This window comes from Ruditapes philippinarum, unplaced genomic scaffold (genome assembly GCF_026571515.1).
Source record: "Ruditapes philippinarum isolate M1 unplaced genomic scaffold, ASM2657151v2 ctg723_1_1_1_1, whole genome shotgun sequence".
Classification (NCBI taxonomy): domain Eukaryota; kingdom Metazoa; phylum Mollusca; class Bivalvia; order Venerida; family Veneridae; genus Ruditapes; species Ruditapes philippinarum.
Genome location: NW_026866929.1, coordinates 573,340 through 599,871, shown reverse-complemented (window position 1 = coordinate 599,871; position 26,532 = coordinate 573,340). Strand labels below are relative to the sequence as shown.

Here is a 26,532-nt window from a genome sequence, read left to right as displayed (position 1 = left end):
TCTCCCTTCTATTTGAATTGTCAAACTAAAAAAATATATATGTGAAATAATGTCAGCAAATAAGGTATTTATTTTGCATAATTGAATTCACTGGTTATTTTAGTGTACAGAAAACATGTATGTTATGTTTGCTTTGATGTTGCTTTCTTGTTCATATCATTTTGTTTTGCTTTCATTGATAAAATACCATAAAGAAAATCTCAAAATACAGAAATAACTTCAGGTTTTCCTGTTTATGGTGTTCCTTGAATTTTATAACTCAAGAGACAGATTTTATTATACCTTAAAATTAAAACAATCTTTTCAGTAGGCCAATAATAATCCATAGGTAGGATTAATAGAATGTTGTTCTTTTAAACATACAGTAACAGTTAACTTTCCTAGTCATAATTCAGATAGTCATTTGATCAATACTTTATTGAAAGAAAATGGGCACAGTATAGTAAAGAAACAAACATTTTTCAACACAAACAATACTGTAAAATTAACCATAGTTTAGCTTATAGCAATTAATGAAAACTGCAAATTTGAGGGCTATCCAGTGTTTAGGAGACACAACCTACAATTATGTTATTTCTAAATCATGATCGAACCCTTTACCTGCTATATTTCTATAATGGATCTGTCCAGCTTTGAATTTGAAACAGTCCATTCAAAGTTCAAGGGATTTCAAAGTTGGGCAAATCCAATTATACATTAAATAAGCAGGTTAAGAGCTCATCATATGATATGAAATATTTTTAGTTTACTGGTGAGCCCTCAAACAGTTTGTAAAGCATGCAGAGTGGATAAAACTATACTTAAAGTGTAGATATGTTGGTTAGATGACACACTGATCAACAAACAGATAGACCGAACACCTACCTCCTGAAGATAAAACGAAATGTCACATTAGTATAATTTGTATCAAACCCACATATGAGCCGTGTCATGACAAAACCAACACAGTGGGTTTGCGACCAGCATGGACCCAGACCAGCCTGCGCATCCGCGCAGTCTGATCAGGATCTATGCTGTTCGCTTACCAACTCTATTACAAGTAGAGAAACTGATAGCGAACAGCGTGGATCCTGATCAGACTGCATGGATGCGCAGGCTGGTCTGGATCCATGCTGGTCGCAAACGCACCATGTTGGTTTTGTCGTGACGCGGCACATATATTTTCTTTCGTGACATTTTTTTCTAGTACAAGGAAATGACTTCAATATGACATAATAAATTATACACATAACATTCGCAAAAATGGGTCTGGCAAAATCTGGAATCGAATCTGGGTCTCTGGAATGCCAGTCTAGTAATATGCTAGCCAGTGTAACCAAAACACTATCATCTCCCTAATGTCTATTTCATGCTTGTAATTGGCTAAATATATTTATGTAATTTATATCTTATTGATGTTGTTTCAGGTGACCTTGTTCCTTTATATTTAAACATAGCAAATATGTTAAATAAGACTAAAGACAGAATTCTTACTCTGTGCATCATTGATATTTCAGAATACATTTTTTGAAAAGAATCATCTTTAACCTGGGAATTCAATGTTATATTTCAATAATTGTTAACCTATGATGACTGTTGCAAAAGATGCTTTTAATGTCTTCAATATGTTTTTTTTTGTTGTTTTTTCTTTCAAAGTAAAGTTGAGCTGTATTGGCTTAATATTTAAAAGCTTGACTGTTATAATGATGATTGACCAACAATTGTTAAGGGGAAAATGTTAAGGATTGACCAATGTATTACAGGTAAATTCTGATGCATATTCACAGAAATTTCCTTGGCAACCCAAGTTATGTATCCTTCATGCAAAAATAATAAGATTGAAAGGAATTAGAGCAAAATGTAAATTTATTTTGTCACTTACTACTAAAAGATAAAGAATGTGAAACCTATGAAAGAAAGTTGGTCAGGTTTTAGTATATCTATTAATGACCTACATCAAGTGGTTGAATTACAAGTGACCAATCTTTATTAGAGAATTCTGGCTTTATATATAATAATAATAGGACTATTTTAAATTTGTAGTCATCATTTAAAATTTCTTTCTAAACAAATGTTATAAAACTCCCTTTATTGTTTTAGTGCTCACCTAGACATGGTTAATATAAGTCTTTATGAAATCATACAGCTCATGTATAATGTTATAAATGTAGAAATAACCCTTCCATTTACAACATATATCAATCACAATTCGTATTGTTATTACTCAGTGTATTTTCAAAATGTCAAATTTTCTGTGGATACAGGAAAAGTTTTGTGGAGGTATGGTTAATGTGGCATATGCAGATAAGTAATTCAAATGTGTGCTATTAAAGGAATTTAAGACTGGGTAACACTATGATATTCTAAAAACAGATTTTTAACAATTTCTATCACTAAAAAGACTAAGGCCATCGCATGATAATTTAAGATATATCATCTTGGAATAAATTCACTACAATTCTGATGGTTTTCCATCAATACATTATATTCTACATTAAAAGATGTCTTTTTAAATAAAATAATGTATTTAAGAGTGATTTTGACACAGCATTGGTAAGAATTATCTCAATACTATGTCCAGAAAAAAATCTTGGACCATCAGGACTTTTAACAATATATATTATATGAACCATGAAAGAATACTTAGAATATTTTGGACAAATTAATAAGAAATCTTAAAATCAGTTGCACTGGCCTTATCCCTTAATCTTGAGATATAATGTCAGTTATATACATGTACTAACTAATAATATGTACTAAAATACCACTCTAGAATTATTTGTCTCAGTGATAATGAAATTAATTTTCAAAGTCTTACTTTACAGTGGTAAATGATTGAGTGGAACCTATTCTAGGGCTTTTTATAACCAAGAAATTACGTTCTTAGCATGTATGCTTTAAAAGTACATTTAAATACACTTAGTAATACCAAAGATTAGGTGAAAATAGGGATGTAGCAAGTGTATTCCTTATATCAAACAAAGTACTTTCATTCAATTTTAATTAAAATATATATAGAATATGTAAAGTTAACTTTGTTGGCCAATCTGAGACCCATAAAGCAATGAAGAAACTTTTTTCCTGTGAGCTTATCAGGCAGGCCAAAGAGAAAACTTTTGTTTATTTCAGGATTCAAGTTAAGTTTAGTTGGCTTTTGCTTCAAATCTTTCTGCATATCATTAATGATTTTGCTTTAAGGCAGTCAAACAGAAAAAATAGAGACATAAAAAAACTTAGTCATTGAATAAATTATTAGGAAAAAATACAGTTTTCTACAACCAACACTTCAAAAAAAAGAGCAGTTCATCTACATTATTCAGAAAGACAATATAATCACTGTTACCATAGTAACAACATACCTTTCTCCTTTTTCCTGCGTTTACAGTCAAAGTCTAATCTTCTACCAGATAACTTTTTCCTATGATGCTGAAATAAAACAAGAAAACATTTTCATTTCCCCAATTATTTTTCAATAACAGCTTATTAACTTTGATACTTACTACATTGTACAGAAATTGTGCATAGAATGTAACTATCATAGTCCATATGAGAGTATTTTACTGTGATTTTGAAAATTTCACTGTATAACCATGATGTAATATTTGTAAATTATATTTTGAGGCCCACATGGAAGATTGTGTAGCCTCATTAAATACAGACTTGACTCGATTTGACTTTACTTGCTTACTTTAAATAACTTAATCCTGGGTGATTATAATTATTTTAAACAAACTTCTTTATACTAGCTAGCAAGACTGATTTCTAATATCACTACATTGACATGAGTTTAGTGAAGTTCCCTAAACTCTTTACTGTTACTTACATTGACTTCTTTTAAATCTTTAGTTTGAAGATGTGTCCAAGGTTCTAGAAAGTTCTGTTTAACATTTTCTTCTAATGAATATTTTACTTCAGCTAATCTTTTAAACGATTCCCCAGCATCTACCAAACTCTGGCCTGAAATCATCAAAACAATTAAATCATATAATTAACCTAATAAGAAAACAGTAAGAATCTGAAACTATATATGTATAATAATTATATTGTCTACAACTACAAGTTTATTATAAACCTTGAAGTGATATCTTTTTATTGGAAAATTTCTAAATATGAACTGACTTAACAACAAACACTGTGCAGACCATGATTAGATGGCACAGATGTGTTGGTTGATCTTGGTCTGCACTGATCACATGTGTAGAATCTGTTGTCACTAGCAGACTAAAGGCTAGGTAAAGGCATTACTTTTATACAAACATTTTGAAAAAAGTTTAAATATCACCACTTAAAACCTTACATCAGTTGTATATACAGAGCTATATGATTTGATATAAATATTCATGTACATATATATCAGTTCCTTGTGAAAGTGAAAGCAACCAGTACCAGTAAACTGCCTTACAGCCTGCCCAGGAACAATGCATTGATCTCTAACTTATCTAATTCTAATTATTAAAATAGTGGATATAATTTCACCACAACATATTTAATAACAAAAGAGCACATGTGAATGTTTGGGTTTAATTCTATTGTAATTCAAATAAAAGGTCAGAATAGGGATCTATCACATTACCGGGCTCTGGTGAATTCAAAGTGGCTGACTAAATTCATGATCTGAAGGGTAAACTTCAAAAGGCACCACCATAAAACAACTTGATAATTTGGCATCATTTATAAATTTGTATCTCAAGTTTGATATCTTATTATATCACTGATACATGTATGACTCATATTGAACAAACAGTTTTTCAAAAGTTCATAACTTAATAAACAAGCCTACAAGTGTTATTATTAAATGAATTATGGGTCTTTGAAAACAGGTTTGACTGTAAAACCAAATTTCAATCAAATTAAAAGTAGAGTTAATATCGAAACATTGTTTTTCAACAACTTCAGGAAGTTTAACTCTAACAGGAAATAAATGTTAAACATCCTCATTCATTTGACAACAAAATTGACCATTATCAACTACAAGTGATTAAGACATATACCCAAAGTGATAAAGCATACAGCTTCTAATTCTTTACCTGAAGGTTTAAGCCTTGGAAGAAATATAAAGGTAAATTTAAAATCAAACAGGTATATTGTACCCCTCAATTAACAGAACCATTCCTGCTTGCCTATATTAACATATGCAACACATAGGCTCAGTACCTATTCATTCTTCTAGGATGGTTCATGGATGAACCAACTTATAATATCTGAACATGAAAAACAAATAAACAGTTGGGGGTTTTTTCCCAGCAAAACAGTTTAATTACCACCAGCTTTCAAAGGATAGTTTTATTTTCAACATTTCTATATAAAGATTTAATAACAAAATTTTCCATACCAGAAATCTACCTTTAAATGTCTATTAACAATAGACAGGGACATGAAACAATCCTTTAAAATAAATACTGAGTTTTCTCAGTCATTCTTCAATGAGTGAATATGTCTGGATTGAGTTTGGAACAGTCTGTCATCATTAGAGTGAAGAATTTCAACAACACATTGATAAATCTAAGCAGACATTTTTTCTTTTTAACGATTCTCTCCCTTGATTTTTTTTACTGATTCTCTCCCTTGATATTTTCACAGATTCTCAACCATAAGTTTTTAATTGAATCATTTTTTTCTGATTATCTCCTGTCTTTTTTATAACTAATTACCTCCCTTGATATTTTTACAGATTCTCTCCCATAACCTTTTTAATTGAATCATTTTTTTACTGATTATCTCCTGTGTTTTTTATTTTTACTAATTGTCAACCTTGATATTTTTGACTGATTGTCTCCCTGGAAATTAATACTGATTCTCTCCCTTGATATATTTTCATTCAATACATAAAACAACAGAGAAAGGAAACAATTCTAGTGTACCATTGGGGGACATATCTACCAAACAAAAGTCTGATTACTGTATCCACTAGAGAATATCCCGGAGAAATAAGTACAGACATCAATAAACCAACGTTAAGTATCTATATGTAACAGCCTCCCTATAACTTATTCAGATAAGTGTGCAATCGTTAAAGCTAACTGATCATGGAAACATTATAAACAGAGAAATTACTAAACATCTTCACTACAACTTATTTCTAGCTAGGACATCTCATTATAAATTCAGGACATAATACAAGGATTTACAATACATTATGAAACATTGGATTGTTTCTTTCCTGATTTTGAATAAAAAAAAACCCACTTTAATTCAAACATTGAACACAATCATATTGAAAACACATTTTAGTGTCATTCTGGGAATATATTAAGAATACAATGTCCTGGTGTACCATGTACTTAAACAACAACAAATTGTAAATTCTTTTAACTTTTCAAAGCCACCAGTACAGAGAAATCAGCCATACTGCACTTCCCCACACTCTGACTTTATTGTTAGTTGAACAACTTCAAATTTTCATCTTGATATATATCCTCTAAAAATGATAATGGACAGTTCCAAAATCTAGAAGCTGGACAGGTCCAGTTATGAAATCCAGCATGTGTTATACATGTACGTTAAACCAAGAAAAAATGCCTCAAAAGGAAAATCAATTGTATCTGTTAAATAACAGAGAAGTGAATAACCAGTGTGATCTAGAGGTCAATATTTTGACATTATGTTACTGTACTTTTCTGTATAACTCTACTGTAGTATCCAAAATGTTTTCCTTATCTGTTTAATATTGCTTCCTGTTAATTAACTTAGCAAAACCAGCTGTGAGCCCAATTAATGTACGGGGTTGTGAGGCAGATATGTTGACCACTAGTTAATGACTCCTGTGATACATACACATGTATAAATTATATGAATACTGTGTCTTTGTAATTATCATGTTACTAAAACACTTCTATCTATTTTCTAATATGTTTACTTGTTCACTTACAGTATATGTGCGTAATTAAACAATTGTAATGGATCTGTATCTACGTTTTTTTTTCAGAAAGATATCAGATTTTAAAGCTTATCACAGGATCATATTTATAACACTTTCCTACTTATGTTTAAGTTTACATCAAGTCACAATTCATGTAAGATTTTAATAATGGTTTCAAATATTACACCGTGACAGTTTAATTAATTGCCTTCTTAAAATCATGTACAGTGTAAGATTTCATTATAAATGCAAACATGTAGTGTGTAATATTCTTAACAGGCATAAACATTTTTTTCGCAACAATTACTTTGTGGACATTTCTTTTAACCTCTTAATCTTTTCAATGATCATATCAAAATATAGAAACAGAAATACTCACTCCTTCAAATCACCATAGCCCCCAATAACACCCCTGGCCGAGATATAGCACTATATTTTATAACTGACAAAACAGAACTGTAAAAAACAAGAGCACAGTGTGCAATGTTCACGCTCATCTGTTGAAGCAACCACTTTTGACAAAAATTCGAAGCTAAAAAGGGGCATAACTACAACAAGATTGCATTTGTAAAAAATGCCATGCCACCGCATAAATACAACACTAAATAGTAATGTAGGAACACATTTTTTTTGTTTCTATACAGATTGCCATAATGCATAGATCACTTATCTATCTGTTATTATAAGATTAGTACCTTCAGACAATAAGATTTTTAATTTTTTACTTTATGACATAGTGACTGAAAATCAATGATCCCCAGGGCTTTAATTTGAACAAGAATTTGTAACAGAGTTACCAACGTCCCCCGCCTCGGGGAAGTTTTATATGAAGCATAAAATTGTGCTATTTCAAAAGATTGAGGTATGGATGTCAGGACTTTCATTCCAAAATTATGATCAATGCTAGATCTACAAATGCAACAATGAATTTATTAAAGAAATACTAGTAAAATGAAACACGGAATGTAAAATTCTATCATGTTAACCTTTGACCTCAAATGGTGACTTTGACCTTGGAGGTAGGGGTGCAGGTGTTGTGCATGACATATCATCTAATTGATATTACTATTTGTGTCAAGTATTTTCAAAATCCCTTGAACTATGTAGAAGTTATAGATCGGACACAAAATATACCCTATAACAGACTATGTCAATCTTTGACCTCTAAGTGTGACCTTGGAGGTAGGGACCCATGTTTTGCGCCTGACATATCATCTTATTATTGTGATTATTTGTAAGTATTTTCAAAATCCCTTGATCTATGAAGAAGTTATAAGACGGGACACAAAATAAACCATATAACAGACTCTGTTAACCTTTGACCTCTAAGTGTGACCTTGACCTTGGAGGTAGTGGTGCAGGTGTTGTACCTGACATATTGTCTTATTATTGTGACTATTTGTGCCTAGTTATTTCAAAATCCTGAAGAAGTACAAAATATACCCTATAACAGAATACGTTATCTTTTGACCTCTAAGTGTGACCTTGAACTTGGGAGGTAGGGATGCAGATGTTGCGCACGACACATTGTCTTATTATAGTGACTATTTGTGGCAAGTATTTACAAAATCCTTTGATCTATAAAAAAAGTTATGGACTGGACACAAAATATACCCTGTAATAGACTCTGTTAATCTTTGACCTCCAAGTGTGACCTTGACCTTGGAGGTAGGTGACCGGTTGTTGCACATGACACATCGTCTCATTATAGTGAACAATTGTGGCAAGTATTTACAAAATCCCTTCAAGGATAAGAAAGTTATGGACCGGACACAACGTATACCATCAAATAGACAATGTTGACCTTGAATGCACAAGTGCGACCTTGACCCTGGAGGTAGGGGTCTGGTTGTTGGGCATGACACATCGACTAATTATAACAAACATTTGTGCCAAGTTATTTCAGATTCCTTTGATAAATGAAAAAGTTATGGACCGGACACAAAATATACCCTGTAATAGACTATGTTAATCTTTGACCTCCAAGTGTGACCTTGACCTTGGAGGTAGGTGACCGGTTGTTGCGCATGACACATCGTCTCATTATTGTGAACAATTGTGGCTAGTATTTACAAAATCCCTTCAAAGATAAGAAAGTTATGGACTGGACACGACATATACCATCAAATAGACAATGTTGACCTTGAATGAGCAAGTGTGACCTTGACCTTGGAGATAGGGGTCTGGTTTTTGCACATGACACATCGTCTTATTATAACAAACATTTGTGCCAAGTTTTTTCAGATTCCTTCAATAAATGACAAAGTTATGGACCGGACACGAAAGTGTGACGGACGGACACAGACGGACGGAGCCTTTTACTATATCCCCCTTTTTTCTTCGAAAAGGCGGGGGACAATAATATTGCTATAGGTTCACTACACAATGTTTACTGCAAAATGTCTCACCTCTAGCCTTTGTCAATTAGAGAAGATGATTTTTTTAAGTTTTTACTATATACATGTAAGGAAAACCTATGACCCCGGGGCAGGGCTAGTTTTGACACTAGAGGCAAAATTTGAACAACTTTGGTAGAGTACCTATAGATGATATCATATACCAAATATCAAAGCTCTAAGCTTTGTACCTTCAGACAATAAGATTTTTTACTATATGCACATAGTGAAAATCAATGACCCCCAGGGGTGGGGCCAATTTTGACCCAAGGCTATAATTTGTTCAATCTTGCTAGAGGTTCACTACACAATGTTTCATGCAAAATATCTAACTCTAGCCTTTGTCAATTTAGAGAAATGATTTTTTAAGTTTTTACTATATACATATGAGGAAAACCTATGACCCCCGGGGCAGGGCTAATTTTGACACAAGAGGCAAAATTTGAACAACTTCAGTAGAGTACCTTTAGATAATAACACGTCATACCAAATATCAAACCTCTAAGCCGTGTACCTTCAGACAATATGATTTTTTTTATTTTTTACTATATATACATATTGAAAATCAATGACCCCCAGGGCGGGGCCAATTTTGATCCCAGGGCTATAATTTGTAAAATCTTGCTAAAGGTTCACTACACAATGTTTCATGCAAAGTATCTAACCTCTGGCCTTTGTGAATTTAGAGAAGATGATTTTTTTAAAGTTTTTACTATATACATATATGAAAAACCTATGACCCCGGGGTGGGGCTAATTTTGACACTAGAGGCAAACTTTGAACAACTTTGGTAGAGTACCTATAGATAATAACACATACCAAATATCAAACCTCTAAGCCTTGTACCTTCAGACAAGAAGGTATTTTAAGTTTTTACTATATGTACATATAGTGAAAATCAATGACCCCCGGGGCGGGGCCGATTTGGACCCCAGGGCTATAATTTGAACAATCTTTGTAGAGGTCTACCAGACAATGCCTTATGCAAAATATCTAAGCTCTAGGCCTTATGGGTCTTTACAAGAAGATTTTTTAAATTTATTCTTATAATTCCTTTTGGTTGCCATGGCAACCAGAATTCTGCATGGAATGAAATTCTTTGAACAACTTTGGAAGGCCTTCACCCAAGGATCAATCCAGCCAAGTTTGGTTGAAATTGGACTAGTGGTTTTTCACAAGAAGATTTTTTAAGTTCACTATATAATCTATATAACACACACACACACAAACAAACACACACACACACAGGTGAATCGCTATATGCCACCGCATCGCAGATGCTGCGGTGGCATAAAAATATAGCTTTCAGAATTATGTCACTTGTCTTCTAACAACTGCGCCGTGTCAAGAGAGACATTAGCAGTACAAGATTCACCTTGATAACTTTTAAAATGTTTGAATTAAATGAGCTCCATTACAGATTTTTGCACCACAACAATGACACAGGTCAGCCATCATAATAGACAAGCTTATAAGCTACAACTTCCACTCAACTTGACACAAATGATTTTACTATACCATCAGTTTAGAATTCCTGTACGAAAATGCCTACCCTGACTACACCCTGATTTGACATGGGATAAGACATTTATTTCCAGCCAGTTTGTTTTTTTAAGCTATTCAGTTGACTATAGAGAAGACAGAAATCTATTTTTAGATTTTTTAGTATACAATATATAGTGTTTTCAGGGTGGATTCAACGAAATATTTAAATGAGCCAGAAAAAATACCACCCAGAAATGGAAATCCAGGGCAGAATTTTCACTCACACAGATTTCTAAAAATAGATTTACTTCTAGTTAAATTGAGAGCAATTTCAGGGTGGGATAAATTTGAAATATTTAAATGAGCCATAATTCACCCTGATTTCTGTTTAAAAAGTCAGGCCAGACTTTTTTCCTCCTGTTATTATCCAGCCCTAAAATTTTGCAAATCCCACCCTGAAATTAAAATAAAAATCCACCTAGATTCCTGATCATTTTAGAACCAGCCCAAGAAAATATTCTTAAATAAATTGCATCATATAATGTCAGCATTATGTATTTTAGAATAATAGGTGATAAAACATAGCTCATAACAAACAGACAAATTAATTTGATGAACATTATGCTGAATTGATCATCTTCACAATTCAGTGGTGGCTATTTGCTTATAAATTTTCATCCATAATATTTGACAAAATAATAATTAATTCAGAATTTTGTTTCACTTATCTGTATTTGATTTTCATACAATTAAATACATTTCAAAAATCATTCTTATTTGATATTTCCACTAGATATCTGCCAGCTGTATTACATAATTCCACTGCTACACAATCTGTAAACATATAAAATAAATAAATAAATAAATATATGAAAGCAGTGTAGGAATATGCTATAGACAACTTTCAATTTATAATACATTAATCTATAAGAAAATGTTACACCTCAATATAGAGAAATATGACCATACAGTGTAGTTTTAAAGGTATATTGCATTAATTGCAATTAAAACATCAAAAGAACAAATGATTGATGAAATTATTTAAAGAAGCTCCAGCATTATAGACATATATGTACTGACTTTATGAAATCATTAATACTATGATATTTGCAGGGATGAATACTTTTTGATAATTAAAACTGAAACTAATTTTGATAGAATTAAATGAAGAAAATAAAATTACCAGTGATATTTTTCCATTGTATTCTTTTTGTTCTGCAACTACACCATTTTATTCTTGCTTCATCCTCTTGTCACATGTTACTGAAATATTTGGCTTCAACCTAAATTTTTGGATGTAGAAAAAAAAAACAAAATATGCAATCATGTTATAATTTTTAATTCATTTTAAGACTTCAGTGTTTTTTTTTCTAGAATGGATTATGATCAAAATGTATAGTTTATTTTAGAAAAATTAAGAATGAATTCTAAATTTCCCTCCAATATTTTTAAAACAGGTTTCCTTGAAATTTTATTTAAAAAATCTTTTTCAGAAATACTGGGGCTACAAAATTCATTATTATTGAAATATTAAAAAATATCAAGAAACTGTTAATTTAATTATAACTTACCATTTATCTGTCACGATTGGCTGCTAATTTCCCTCCATTTTTTTTTTTCAAAATGAGTAACGAAGTTTAACACTATTATGCTCCATGTCATATATATGTTTAAGTTTCACAATAAATTTTCCAAGAAATTTCTGTATCTCTAGGGGAAGTTGAATTCTTAAAACTCTCATTTATCTAATATAATTTATCAAAACTCATTTATATATTAATATCTAAGTGTAAGATGATTTATTTTGAATCAAATTCACAACTTAAGCCTCTAATCTTTCTAAAGCAAAAATGACCATGCTGGAAACAATTTTCAGGGTGTGATATTTGCTCTGGATTTTTAAAACTGCTGTCGGTCAATCTGTGCTTAACTTCTCTATTTTCATCTGCCAGATACCCCAGTTTAACATAAAGTATTTTTTGAAATACTGTTTAAAGTTCCACTTGAAGGTTATTTGTTTATATAAACTGAAAGCTGACCTTAGACATTATGAGATTCTGTGCAGATTGTGAGATAGTGGATAAAAACTAAAAATCTTTGAACATAAACTTATTCAGCTGACTAATTTATGCATTAAATAAAAAAATTGTTTGTCATAGGTTAAATATAGATACAAAATCAATTACTAGTAAACAATTATTTATCAAATTTCATAGATAACAATAAATTCATGCTGATTTAAATAATCCACATATTAATTAAAAAAAAAAAATCAGTAAATTGAAAATAATTTTTGTGTTAAATGGAGTTAGTTTACCATAAAGATACTGTCTAGAATAAATATTATAAAACATTTTTTCTGAATTTTTAAAAATTCAATTTTGTCTCAACAGCAATGTTAAACTGTATTATTAGTGTATTGCAATATTTCATTTCTAATAACTCTAAGTCAGAAAAATCAGGCTGGAAATGAAGAACTTTAAAAGAATGTATTGAAACTGGTTCTTGAACATTTTCTAACTTTGAAATATCTGGGTAATTTTGCTTATATTTTTCAAAGTCAGTTAAAATCTGAGTAAAATATTTTCAAAAGTGCAAAATATTCCTGCCTCCACCCTGACTTTTACCAAAATGAAGACGGTGTCAGGGTAGAAAATACTTGAATTCCCATGTGAGATTTATTGAAAATTCAGGGTCCATGTCTATTTCACCCTGATTTTGCCAATTCTGGTTCAAAACAGGCCTGAATCGGTCCTGTTTTTCATAAAAGCCATGCTGATTTTTCGTACAGGATCAAGGCAGTTTACATATCTGAGAAGTCAAACCATACTACATACAGTAAGCTGACTCATACCTTCAAATCCTTTTAACTACCTAGGAATTGTATTCAAATCAAAATCAGGAAAAGATAGTAAGTGCTATAATTATAATCATTTAAGTAGAGAATTGATGTCTACATTCTTAACATTAAACAGAGAACAAAATAAAATTTTCCTCAACATTTGTGGAAGGAAGCAGGAAAATTATGAAATTTTTTCTCCTATTCTAACAAGGATTTTTTTCCCAGAATATTTTAATTGACAGGCATTTTTCTGACACCAATCATTCTTGTAAACTTAAAATTCCTTCATACAAGGAGTTTAAGAAATGTTATTAAACAATCACTTCACTTTTTTATAATTCTATTTTTAGCAACAAAAAAAAATCATGCATTTAACTAAACCTATTTTGTTTTTATAAGATGACAAATTATCAGTAAAATGTTACTCATGTTTAAACTCGTGTGTTAATTTACAAAAAAACTTCAATGAATCTGAATAAACAGCTTCTTAGAATGTGCTACAAGTCACTTAAGTGCATATAGTTCAAGTGTAACTAATTATGATATAAAACTACAACTACTTCAGACACTTAAATCTAACAAGAAAACACTTCATCTTGCAAGAGTTATTTCATAGAAGCAATATTAGCTGCCTAACAAGTCATTGTGTAATGTAAGCAAGTGAAAAGAATAAAGAAACCAAGTGTTTAACATATAAAGCTGTCATGATAAAACTGTTCTCTTATTAGGGTAGAGAATGCGTTAGCCACCGGATACTTATTAGTCTGTCAAGAAACAGTAGTGTTCCGAGGGTCTGGGGGTTCGAGTCCATGTCAGACTGCACACTTTGCTCACTATGATATTTGGAACCCAACAGGAAGGCCATGACTGTAAGAAGCTCAGAGTCAATTCACATTGTTCTCTGATTCCAAAAGAAATTGGAGGACAATAGGGAGTATGTCACAGTCTAGAACTGTCCACTAATCAGGGCACAGAATGTGCAAGCGGCTTGATTGCTCTGTCAGTAGAGGCGTAATAAGGTATTCTGAGAGTTCTGGGTTTGAGTCCTTGTCAGGCTGAAATTTTTCTTTATTGTTGGGAATTTTCAATAATTTTATCAGTTGAGAAAAAACCTATATTTGGCTTTTTTATATACATAAATGCTTTTCTTTCACATGTAAGAGGAATAATTGCTTATTATACTGCATTGTATAAAGACTTAACTTCTTTTGACTTTTCACAGGGTTGAAATGATACCTACTAAGCATAACATAATCATATTTTTTATGCCTTACCAAACAAAGAATCTTCCCCCATATCTTGTCCATGTTTTTGCATATGTTCCCCAAGTACGCCCTCTGGTTGTGGGTACAAAGTGCTTTTTGCCTGCCCTCGTATCTTTTGAAACGAACCCATGGCTGATAACTTAGCCCTTGAAGCTGAAAATAAATGACATGGTAAACATGTTCATCTTCATCTTTGAAATAAATGTTATCAGGTCTGATATAATAAAGATCTTGTTTGTAACCAGAGCTGCATCAGTACTAAGGGTGTAGTACTTAAGTACCAGTACCAGTACTTGGCAAATTATGCAGTACCATTACCAGTACCAGTACTAGATTTTAGCTTGGTACTGCAGTACCAGTACTTTTTTTGGTGAAGTAATTAAGTATCAGTACCATTACTTTTATATATTCATCAAAGTTCGAATAAATACACAGTGTCATACAAATAATTGCAAATATTATTCAACAAAGAAATAAATCCATAATTTATTTTAAAGTTAACATAACATTTTTACAACTTTAATGATTTAACATACATTTTATAAATAATGTTTATAACATATATTAATGTCATATCTTATTGTTTAGTAACCAGTCAACTGTAATACAATGCAATCATCTTTCATTTAAAACACAACAGTCTTTTGTTGCCTTTCACACCTTCACACCTCTGTTCAATTTATACCAAAGTAAATAACAACTTTTTATGGTGCTAACAATATCACTTGAAATAGGATTATTTAGAATAGAAGCAATTAATTAGTGATTATTTTGCTCTTTTACTAGTAAATACAAAGAAATAAAAGATTTTAATAAGGATATTTTAGGGTAAAGAGTTATTGAGTCTGTTTATCTCAATTTAATTTTTACTTGAAGTCTTTGGTGCTTTTTTATGATGAGTACTATGTTAACATTTGAAGGAATATTGCAGCAAATTATCTATAGATTTGATAACTTTCTTTTTCACAAAACTAAAATAATGTAATTTACAGCTTTATTTTATGAGAAAAATTGATGCTATTTTTAGCAAAACCAAAAGTAATGCCTAGTAATGCAGTAGCAGTACCACTTTTTAAGACAGTAATGCAGTACCAGTACCAGTAGTAGCAAAATTTTATAAGAGTAATTCAGTATCAGTACCAGTACTTGCAAAATTGCTGCAGTACGTACTGCAGTACCAGTACCAGTAATGCAGCTCTGTTTGTAACAGCAACTGCTTTAAAACCACTCCCTTCTACTAAGTATTAAACAAATACAGTTATAACATTCAAGTGAGTACAATAGACTTTGAGCTATTGAACAGAGAACTATATGCAAATAATAGAACCCTCTTTGATTTAGTATATGCTAATATAAGGCCCTCTTTGATTTAGTATATGCAAATATAAGGCCCTACTATTCTCCAACTAGAAATGTGTCCATAGGACACGGGTGCCCCCACCGCGCCACTGTTCTGTCAATCTTTTTACTAAGTCAAGGGAAATAACTCTACAAATACTGGATAAATCCACAAGCGAAACCCCAGGTGCAACTCTAAATATGCTGAGCAACCTGCCCATAAGGTTTAATGACTATGTCCAATCCTTTTTGAAGTAACTTGCGACCACAAGTTGAAAATTGCAAAAATTTTCTAAGTGAAGGCAATAACTCTAAAAATACTAAATAAAATCCAGACAAAAATACCTGGTGCACAACTGCACATGCTGAATCAATAATCCTGTAAAGTTACATGACTCTAGTCAAATACTTTTTGGAGTTACGTGCGACACATGTTGAAAATTGCAAGATTTACTAAGTCAAGGGCAATAACTCCAAAAATACTAAAAATATCCACACAAAAATACCCAGGTGCCACAACTACATATGCTTGATCAACATTCCTGTAAAGTTTCATGACTCTAGGTCAAATACTTTTTGAGTTACGTGCAACACAAGTTGAAAATTGCAAAATTTTACTAAGTCAAGGGCAATAACTCCAAAAATACTAAATATATCCACACGAAAATACCCAGGTGCACAACTACACATGCTTATCAACATTCCTGTAAAGTTTCATGACTCTAGGTCAAATACTTTTTGAGTTACATGCGACACAAGTTGAAAATTGCAAAATTTTACTAAGTCAAGGGCAATAACTCTGAAAATACTAAAAATATCCAAACGAAAATACCCAGGTGCACAACAACACATGCTGATCAACATTCCTGTAAAGTTTCATGACTCTAGGTCAAATACTTTTTGAGTTACATCCGACACAAGTTGAAAATTGCAAAATTTTACTAAGTCAAGGGCAATAACTCCAAAAATACTAAAAATATCCACACGAAAATACCCAGGTGCACAACTACACATGCTGATCAACATTCCTGTTAAGTTTCATGACTCTAGGTCAAATACTTTTTGAGTTACATGCGACACAAGTTGAAAATTGCAAAATTTTACTAAGTCAAGGGCAATAACTCTGAAAATACTAAAAATATCCAAACAAAAATACCCAGGTGCACAACTACACATGCTGATCAACATTCCTGTAAAGTTTCATGACTCTAGGTCAAATATTTTTTGAGTTACGTGCGACACAAAAGTGAACGGACGGACGGAAGGACGGACGGAAGGACGGACGGACAGACGGACGGAAGGAAGGACGGACGGACAAGGGTAAATCTAAATGCCCGCCACTAACGTGGGGGCACAAAAAGACATTGAGCTATTGAACAGAGAATTGACCCTCTTTGATTAAGTATATGCAAATGCATTGCCAGGGTGAGCAGGACAACCCTACTATTCTCTGGAAAAACTGGAGATAAAGGAATAGAGAACAACAGAAATTATATTTTACCAGGATTGGGCTGTAAAAATTCATGAGTTTTGGTGATCAGATCCTCGACCATCTTCCCCATCACATCAATTTTCTACAATAAATAATCATAATAATGACATATATATACCTTGTCACTTCAAGTCAATTATACAAAAATATAAATTACTTTTACAGTTACAATGTTGTTTCTCAACCTTTTGGAAAATGAGTGCATAAAATGGGAATCTTCAGTCATGATTATACAAGTAGGCTATTTCTCAGGGTAGGGAAGAGTTAGTCATATTATGTACTGTTTTTTTAACAAAAACACTACTAAGAACATGATATTATTATATTCATTTACTGGCAGACCTGTTTAAAGGAGAAAAACATTATTTTACTTGTTGAATTTCATAATCAACTTGGAATAACAATGTAATTATTATCAATTTGGAGGCTAATATCAAGATAAAAATTGGAAGTTTATTTAACCCAACAAATACTGTAAAGGGCCTGATGTGACAATGGCTGGTCCGGGAAGCATGTTAAAGGTTAGCACGTCAATAATAACCTGCCTTTATTATTATATCAAGCTTTTGTCCTGGCTGAACATTTGTCATATAAGAGCACCAATGGTTAAAGGAACTGTGTCAAGTTGAATTCTAGTTATTGATCAAAGATTTAACTTACAAAAAGATGAAATGACCAAGAACTCTGATATAAAATGTACATTGTAAATAAAAATGTACATGTACCAATTTTTGAAAAACAAAAAGGGGTCTTCAACAACCTTAACTATCAACTTTCCTGCGGTACCCTGTCTAAGTGATGTGGTTCTGTTGTAACTGTTACTGAATGGAAACCAATAAATATCTACTTAAAGATACATAGACACACATCTGTACTATATTCTAACTTTGGCTCTATACAAAAAGAAACTCCCAATAAACACCAATCAGAGACTTTATGTATATGCCACATGCTACTTTTTATACATTTAATCAACTTGAAATTGTACAACCACACTGGTGAAGTTGAATCTTAAAAGTATGATGGCATTTTCGGTAATCTGTGGGGCCCATATATGCATAAGGGCAGTGATTTTTCTCACTTAATTGGGAAGAGGCCTTAGCCTCTTGATTTTGGGAAAAATTATTGCTAAAATTGCTAATTTGGGAAGCAAAAAAGCAGGTTTAAGTTCTGATTTTTGGGAAAACTGCATGATTTTAAAGAAAATTTCAATTGGGAAGAGGCCCTTTTTCGGAGTCTGTTATATAAGCAGGAAAATCACTGAAGGGAGATTGTGTGTAATGATACCACAAATATTAAATTTTATCTATATTAATCAATATGATACATTATAGGATCAAATATTACTACATTAATACCAACGAAATGCTGCCATCCTAAGCAGGTAACTAAAATATTCATAAAAGGTGCAGAATAACCTTTTACCATTTTTAAGCTGAGGGATGGGTGGGGGTTAAGTTTATCCTACAATGGTGCAAACACTTAAAGATCTAAACTCATATGTAAGTTTAAATTTTTGTTACCTTGAAGAATAAGAAAATGTAAAATCAATATCTATGAAAATAGAAAGCTCTTTTCTTATCATTTCTTTTGTTCATTCATATTTAACATCAGTTGAGTACAGAAAATTAAAACCAATTTGATATGAAATTCAACAGCAAAAAATAATTCTCTGCGTATAATAAATGTCTTGTGAGAATCAAAATAATAGTATTTCCGACTATTTTACACCCTTAGTATGTTCTGTTTTGGTGTGAAAAAAATCAACAAATCAGGCACCAGTATGTGTAATAAATAGCCAGTTTGCATGATGTGAGATTCAGATAATAACCTCTCACCTAAATGTTGGAAAAAAAAGATAACTCTTTTCATTGTTTGAAATATTTTCATAATACCTTATTCTTATTTCATATCAAAATAAACATGTACAACTATTGTCATAAATTTTGTATCAAAACAGAAAATAGATTACATCTGTTTACTTTATCATTCTACTCTGATAAAAACTTGTGGTTTCATGTTTGTCATAACAATTGAAAGTATCTACAATCTGTATTATCAAATTTGATGAAATTTTAAGATACAATTTAATCTACTTTCAAGTCTGTAATGATCCAAAATTAATTCTATATATGAATATGATCTGTTCTCTATGGTAGTTAGTGATTGCCAACAAAACAGCCGAGTAAATATATTGTATATAAGTAGGTTGTCCCAATCTGATTATCATCAGCAACATTTATGATTATAATGACACTCCACCACGCTTGACTTGTACTAACTTTAAGTATCTGATGGTCACCTTTAATTGACCTTTCCATCAGTCAATCAGAGCTTCATATTCAAGCCCTTGAAGATTGAACCAATTTGAGCCGCGTCACGACAAAACCAACATAATGGGTTTGCGACCAGCATGGATCCAGACCAGCCTGCGCATCCGCGCAGTCTGATCAGGATCCATGCTGTTCGCTTACAAACCCTATAACAAGTAGAGAAACTGATAGCAAACAGCATGGATCCTGATCAGACTGCGCGGATGCGCAGGCTGGTCTGGATCCATGCTAGTCGCAAACCCATTATGTTGGTTTTGTCGTGACGCGGCTCATTTCATTTTTAACCCAAGGGAAACCAAACTGCTTAGGCCAAGTACAATGATTTTCATAACCAGATAATAAATACAGTTTTTTTTTTCTAATTTCCAGTTTTAACTTATGATGTACAACTTTTGATAATATAATTATATGCTTTTAAGAATTACAATATTGTTTTAAGTTTACTCCATTATACTGTGCTATATGTTCTCGTCTACTCTGACTTTGAAATCAACATTTATAATGTAGGGTTTAAATATCAACTTTGATGATATTTTTCATATTAATGTTACTCTGTTACCTCACCTTGACAACCACTGGCTGTCAGAAAACAATTTCATTGCAAAAGAGAAGGTAAAACTTAATAGTACGTAAAGTAATTAGTATGATCTGAACGTTAGTACATGGAGCTTTAAAAGTCAATAAAGTTAACATGAAAGAACTTAACATTATTTATAGATATATACAGTCATTATTATAATACACCTCAACATAATTACATTGTAGTTTAGCCTTAAAAAAACTTGATCTATTATTTGAACTTGAATGTTCTAAAATTTCACCTTTTTAAACTATAATGAAAAATATATTTCATAATTACAATATTTCTTTCACGAATTTTTTTTTATCTTATTTAGGTGAATCAACTGTCTCAAAAGTTATCTTTATAAAACTTCCCTTAGTCTTAGGCAGAATATCATCCTATGCCATTCATTCGGTTATCACTCAATAGTATAAGGCTAGACAATTTAGACAAGTATACGTAATTAATTATCCTAAACTCAGGTGTCATGCATGTTTGTAAAAGAAGCTGCAATGAGGTCCATCGATCTCATTTAAACCATACAGTAACTGACGTTACACTACCTTTCCCGAGGTAGGCAAAGAGTTACGGAGAAAAACACGATAATATTTTAATAAGATTGTGAGGTCTATAAGGACTCAAAACTGAATTTGGAAAAAACTAGGGCAGTAATTAGTTAATTCAAAATGTTTAAAAAAATGTAGTTTTTTGTTCCCCTCACAGGATTGGCTGAGAAAACCCAAAATATCCTTAATTCCACAGTACCTCTAATGAAGCCATAACAAATCAAGAAATTGGATTTGCAATCATGTTTATTTCAAGGCAATGGAAAGGTACATTGTACTACAGGAGAAAGAATAAAATTTATTTTATGTGTATACATTGTATAATACGAATGAGTCATGGGAAGGAAATTATACACAGAAAAATCAAAATTTGAAAAAAAAAGGGCCCGCACCCGTGAGGCCCCGACTAAACCAAAGGGGCTTTTTTGTTGCCATCCAGTATAATATTTTTAAAACACAATAATAAGGGGACATGTTTTCACTAATTACTTATAAATGTTTACTGAAATTTATCTGGCTAATTATTATGATGAATACTTTATATTATAGAGTAAACACATTACACAGGTAAAAGCTCATCAATCAGCATTAAAACATCTTTATAGCATCCCCATATTGATTGATGTTTGAATGATAAGTTAAATAAATTCCTCTCAAGCTTCTTATTTCAATGGTGTGGTTTTACATACAAATAAGCCGTGACACGATCAGGATCCATGCTGTTTGCTTACAAACCTTATAGCAAGTAGAGAAACTGATAGCGAACAGCATGGATCCTGATCAGACTGTGCGGATGCGCAGGCTGGTCTGGATCCATGCTGGTAGCAAACGCACTATGTTGGTTTTGACGCGGCTCAAATATAGAAATAGTTCTTATTTCAATGTACATATAATATGTGTGGTTTATAACAAATACATAAAACGTCTATGAGCTTTCCAATATTCATTTTTAATATTAAATAGAGAAAAAAATTTAGGCCTTTATTTCTACTTTCTCACTATTAAAAAACATATTTGAATTATTAGGTCAGATGTATAACATAAATAGTTAAAATCAATATCAAAATTTATATGTATTAAACATTTAACCTACTTACTTTATATAATCATTAATTATGATGTATATGTTTCACATAATTTTTTATATGAAAAAAATTAAATCATTATAATTTTATATTTCTTAAACATTTTACCTATTTATTTAATATACATACAATAATATTATTAATCATGTATTACATAATTTTATGCAAGAAAAACGGTACATGAATCATAATATTTGCATACACTCAAGTAGCTACATAATTCTATTTCTTTTCTTTCCAACTTTAAGTTCAATGAATGAAATTACTGGCAATATCACCGATTATGAGTCATGTAACGGCAAAAGGACAGTCTCTTATCAACTGCTACATAGGTAGGAGTATATATGTAACAATGCCACAACACATCTCTGATTATTAGTTTGATCACTATGAAAACAGCAATATATTGTATTTATTGTTATAAGTGTAAACTCTTGACAAAGTGAGACACATGTTTTATCAACCTTTCTCTGATTCTTTTATTCATATGAGAATTCTGTTATTAAAAAAATGTGTGGTCAACCACTCTACACAGGTGTATAATCTGACCAAGCTTAAAATAAATTGTAATATTAATCACTACATTAAAGTAATATCAGACTAATAGCATTTAACACATACAAGGTGTGTGCCTAGCTGTGGCTACCTAATATCAGGGACCTCATGTCTCTTATTAATCATTGATTCATTCTTTAGATGTGTCTAGCATCATATGTCGCAGATTTGTTACTTACCCGTTCCATTTCACAAAATTCATCATCAAGCTCAGTTCCTTTAGCACCACCAATTTTCTCACTCATGAACTGAAAAAAAAGGAGTAAGACTAAGAAAAAGCAAAAACTTATTTAAATCAACAGCTGTATACATACATTATTTACAGAATGTTCATTATCAAGTACTTTCAAACTTGCAAGTTGAATGAGGGAAATGTTGAAAACGAGTATAATTATGTAAAATTCCAAAGCAGAAATAAGTCCAGAGAGACTGAGCTTTGCCAAACAAAGCTTTATCAAGAGTAACTGTCACTCTCCACTTTTGAATTTTCTAAACTGCCCATTATCTACTTCTGTTCATAAAATAATTTGTAGCAAAGGTCACATAGACCTTGAATTTTTGGTTAAAAAAGTGTGGAAGGCAATACTCATCAAAATGCATGCACATTCTTCATTTTCTTAGGACTTTTAAAACAGACTCAGTGTTTGCGTTTACTGCATAAACATATCCAAAATTGCCTGGGATGAGAGAAAGGGCTGTTACATCCCTTGGATAAAACACCTTTTCCTTGTTAAACTCAATACGTTTTTGTTCTGCTTGAAACCAGATTTTCCATATGCTATGAATATATTTTGTAATGCATTTTAAGAACATGACTGTCACCTAATTTTGATTTGTTCCTGTCTCATAATTTTATAAGCAATATTTGCTGCAACACAGATTAATTTCCCGAATGTAAACCAGTATCAAGTGCGCAGTCTCATTAAATATGACCCACCTATGAATGGTCATCACAAACATTGACAGTCTCTATCATCAAAGGTTTAATTTACATTAGAGAGTAGACTGTTGATGGCCATTGTTCAGTAGGAAAAAAGAGGCTATCCCTAGATTTCATTAAATTATAAACTCATCCAAAAATTAGTAGAAAACATTCTCCAATCTCAGCAGGGAGTCAAAAAATTGCCATTTTAATTTTAACAGGATTTTTATTTTGAGAGTGCGTTTTTTACCCGGGCTTTAAATATTATTTCAGAGCACACAACTGTCAAATTATAGGTACATCAGACATATTTGATCTGTTGATAGAGTTATGCAAACATTGACATTTCTGTTATTGAGGACTGTTCCCATCTGAATTGGGATGCAACAGATATGCAGTGCTACTCTCTTAATACTGAATATCTGTGAATATACTTAGTAGAGTATCAGTGATTTTTTTTACTTTTTTTCGCAACAACCCATACCCCTGAAATTGTGAATTTTTAGCACGATAATCTATCCAATTGTGAAAAAATAAACAAGAATAAATCATCACCTGAAGTCACTTTATTCATACATTTAATAATTATGCTAATAGTTTAAGCTTTCTTTTTTTATTCCCTCAAGTATATCAATCAAAATTCTCAAGATTGTCATTTATCAGTATATTATTTTGTTTGGTACTAAATTACTAATAAGCAATCCTGCCAATTGTGAATTTTTTACACATTTTTGTGAATATTTAATGTTTTTTTGGCATTGTGAAGAGGCCTTATTTCAGGGTCAAAAATCACTGAGTATATATGTAAGGCCTTAGAAAATTGTGTTGTGAGGGTAACATGCTCTCAAGGAATAGGTTGCCTGGTAGGGTAGTTCAGATTTTAAGTAGTATCTAAGTAAGGGAACGTTTATAATTTTTAACATACGAAGTTTTTCCACCTTTAACCGTAAAAACTCTGACTGGTAAAATGATAATTATAGAAATTTATGTAATTACCTAAATCTGTTAGAAAACATTATTAAGCTCGGTATTAAAATTTGAAAAGGTCAATTAGTCACTTTTAGTGATGTTGACTAAAAAGATAAAGTTTAAATAATAACATGATAACTATGATAATTTACCATAATTAATTGTATTCGGATATATCTAAATTATCACATCAACGATAAATCATAATAAATAATATGATTTTGATAAATGTCTTCAATGTTATTTCATGTTTTGACAAGTATTTCGTAACTATTAAAACATAAACTAAGGTGTTATTATCAATTTGATTGACTTATCAACTTTTTGTGCCATATTTTGAGGTTAGTTATACGGTTCGTGCGAAATTTTCGACTACAGTGTTTCTGTTTTACCTGGTTAGCTTTGTTCAGCTGCTTTTTAAATCCTGCAAGTGACATTTTTGCTTATTTTGGTAGTGAAATTATTTATTCAAAACGTTTTGACGTTTGTGTTTCAACAGGAAGTACTCCCACTGCAAACGGTGTCTTAGTTAATTAACCCTTTTCCCCAAAGTACTCTCCCTTGATCCGTACATGTAGGCAAAATGACGCTAAAAGTTAAGTGGTATGCGCACGCTTAAGAACAATATTTTTTGTAATATAGAGAAATGTATCTTGCTGACTTCTCGAGAGAATAAAAACAACAACAACAACAACAACAAAAAACACAAATGATCATTCTGTATATAGGATTTTCAAGACGTTTATTGTATTCATAAGAATTTGACATTTTACTGTAAACTTACTTAAGGTAATTTTCAATGTTGGTATATTTTTACTGGTTCTTCAGGATCGTAGATTCCAGCACGATATTGTTGACGCTATAAAACCACTCAAGCCGGTGCTAGGGGACGTTGGAGATATTGCAGACGGACTCAATCAATCCGAATCTGAAATTTTCATATAAATTTGTTGTTTCACTGCCTTCCAGGGATCGTCCTATGGAACTCCATATGATGGTATTGCAATATTTTAGTGAGATTCATATAGATCTACCATTAAAACAAGTTCTTACCTAAAAACCTGTTTTAAAATTTCATATCATTAGGTCACTAAGTTTTTCAAAAATGGTCAATGTCTAAAAATTAAGGAACGCTTTCAACCCCAAATAAGGTTTAGAACACAAGCATATGTGTCTCGCTAAAATGGTCAAATTATCATACAATAATCTCCCGATGATCATCATGAACAAAATTACTATCCAGCACCCATCATTTACTTTATATAATATAGGTCCATTTAATGTTTCCGGAGGTCACTTTATATATGCTATGAGGTACCATCTTATTAGAACATAAAGATAAAAGTTTAATGAGAGGATGGATATCACATTGTTAAAACAACAAAAGTTATGAAAGATGTTGGTTGACATTCCCCACGGTGACGCGGTAAGTTTTAGAGGTCCGAAAAAATGTAACAGTGGCTCGCTTAATTGGTCCCTAACCTATGTCAGTTAGTAACTTCTACAACAGAGAATCTCTTTAGTATTTCTGTAATATTCTTTAAAACATAACCAGACTTACGCCTTTTTCGGGAAGTGTCCACTTGTGTTTCAGGGGGTGACATGAAAAAAGTTCAATCGGCGAAGGTGCTGCTTTCCATTTCATTAAAATTACATCTGATCAGTAGTCGTTGCTTTGGTCGAACCGCTGACTTGCTGGTGGCAATGGCCGCTGAGTTGAAAACAGATTCAATGACGGACTTTGACGTCAAAATGTACAAAAAATAATAATTTCATAAAATCATTATGTTCTTTATTTTATAAGAGATTGAGAAGTAATTCTGTCTAAATATGTGTTTCCGGAGCATGTACCTACGTATAACAACCATACTGCAAATGACTGAC

At 31.8% G+C, this 26,532-nt stretch overlaps 1 protein-coding gene across 2 annotated transcripts in view; it reads right to left on the bottom strand.

The window, feature by feature from the left end:
- LOC132734228 (endophilin-A3-like) overlaps positions 1–25,186 on the bottom strand; it is a 42,584-nt gene extending 17,398 nt beyond the window's left edge. For both annotated transcript variants that reach the window (XM_060720931.1, XM_060720932.1), the window contains exons 1-6: positions 25,041–25,186; positions 22,937–23,005; positions 17,666–17,738; positions 14,836–14,979; positions 3,803–3,936; positions 3,339–3,405 (exon numbers count right to left, since the gene is read on the bottom strand). In XM_060720931.1, the coding sequence (XP_060576914.1) occupies positions 3,339–3,405; positions 3,803–3,936; positions 14,836–14,979; positions 17,666–17,738; positions 22,937–23,005; positions 25,041–25,085 (532 nt within the window). In that variant the 5' untranslated portion in view covers positions 25,086–25,186. The remainder of the gene's footprint in view (positions 1–3,338; positions 3,406–3,802; positions 3,937–14,835; positions 14,980–17,665; positions 17,739–22,936; positions 23,006–25,040) is intronic.
- Between the last annotated feature and the right edge of the window lie 1,346 nt (positions 25,187–26,532).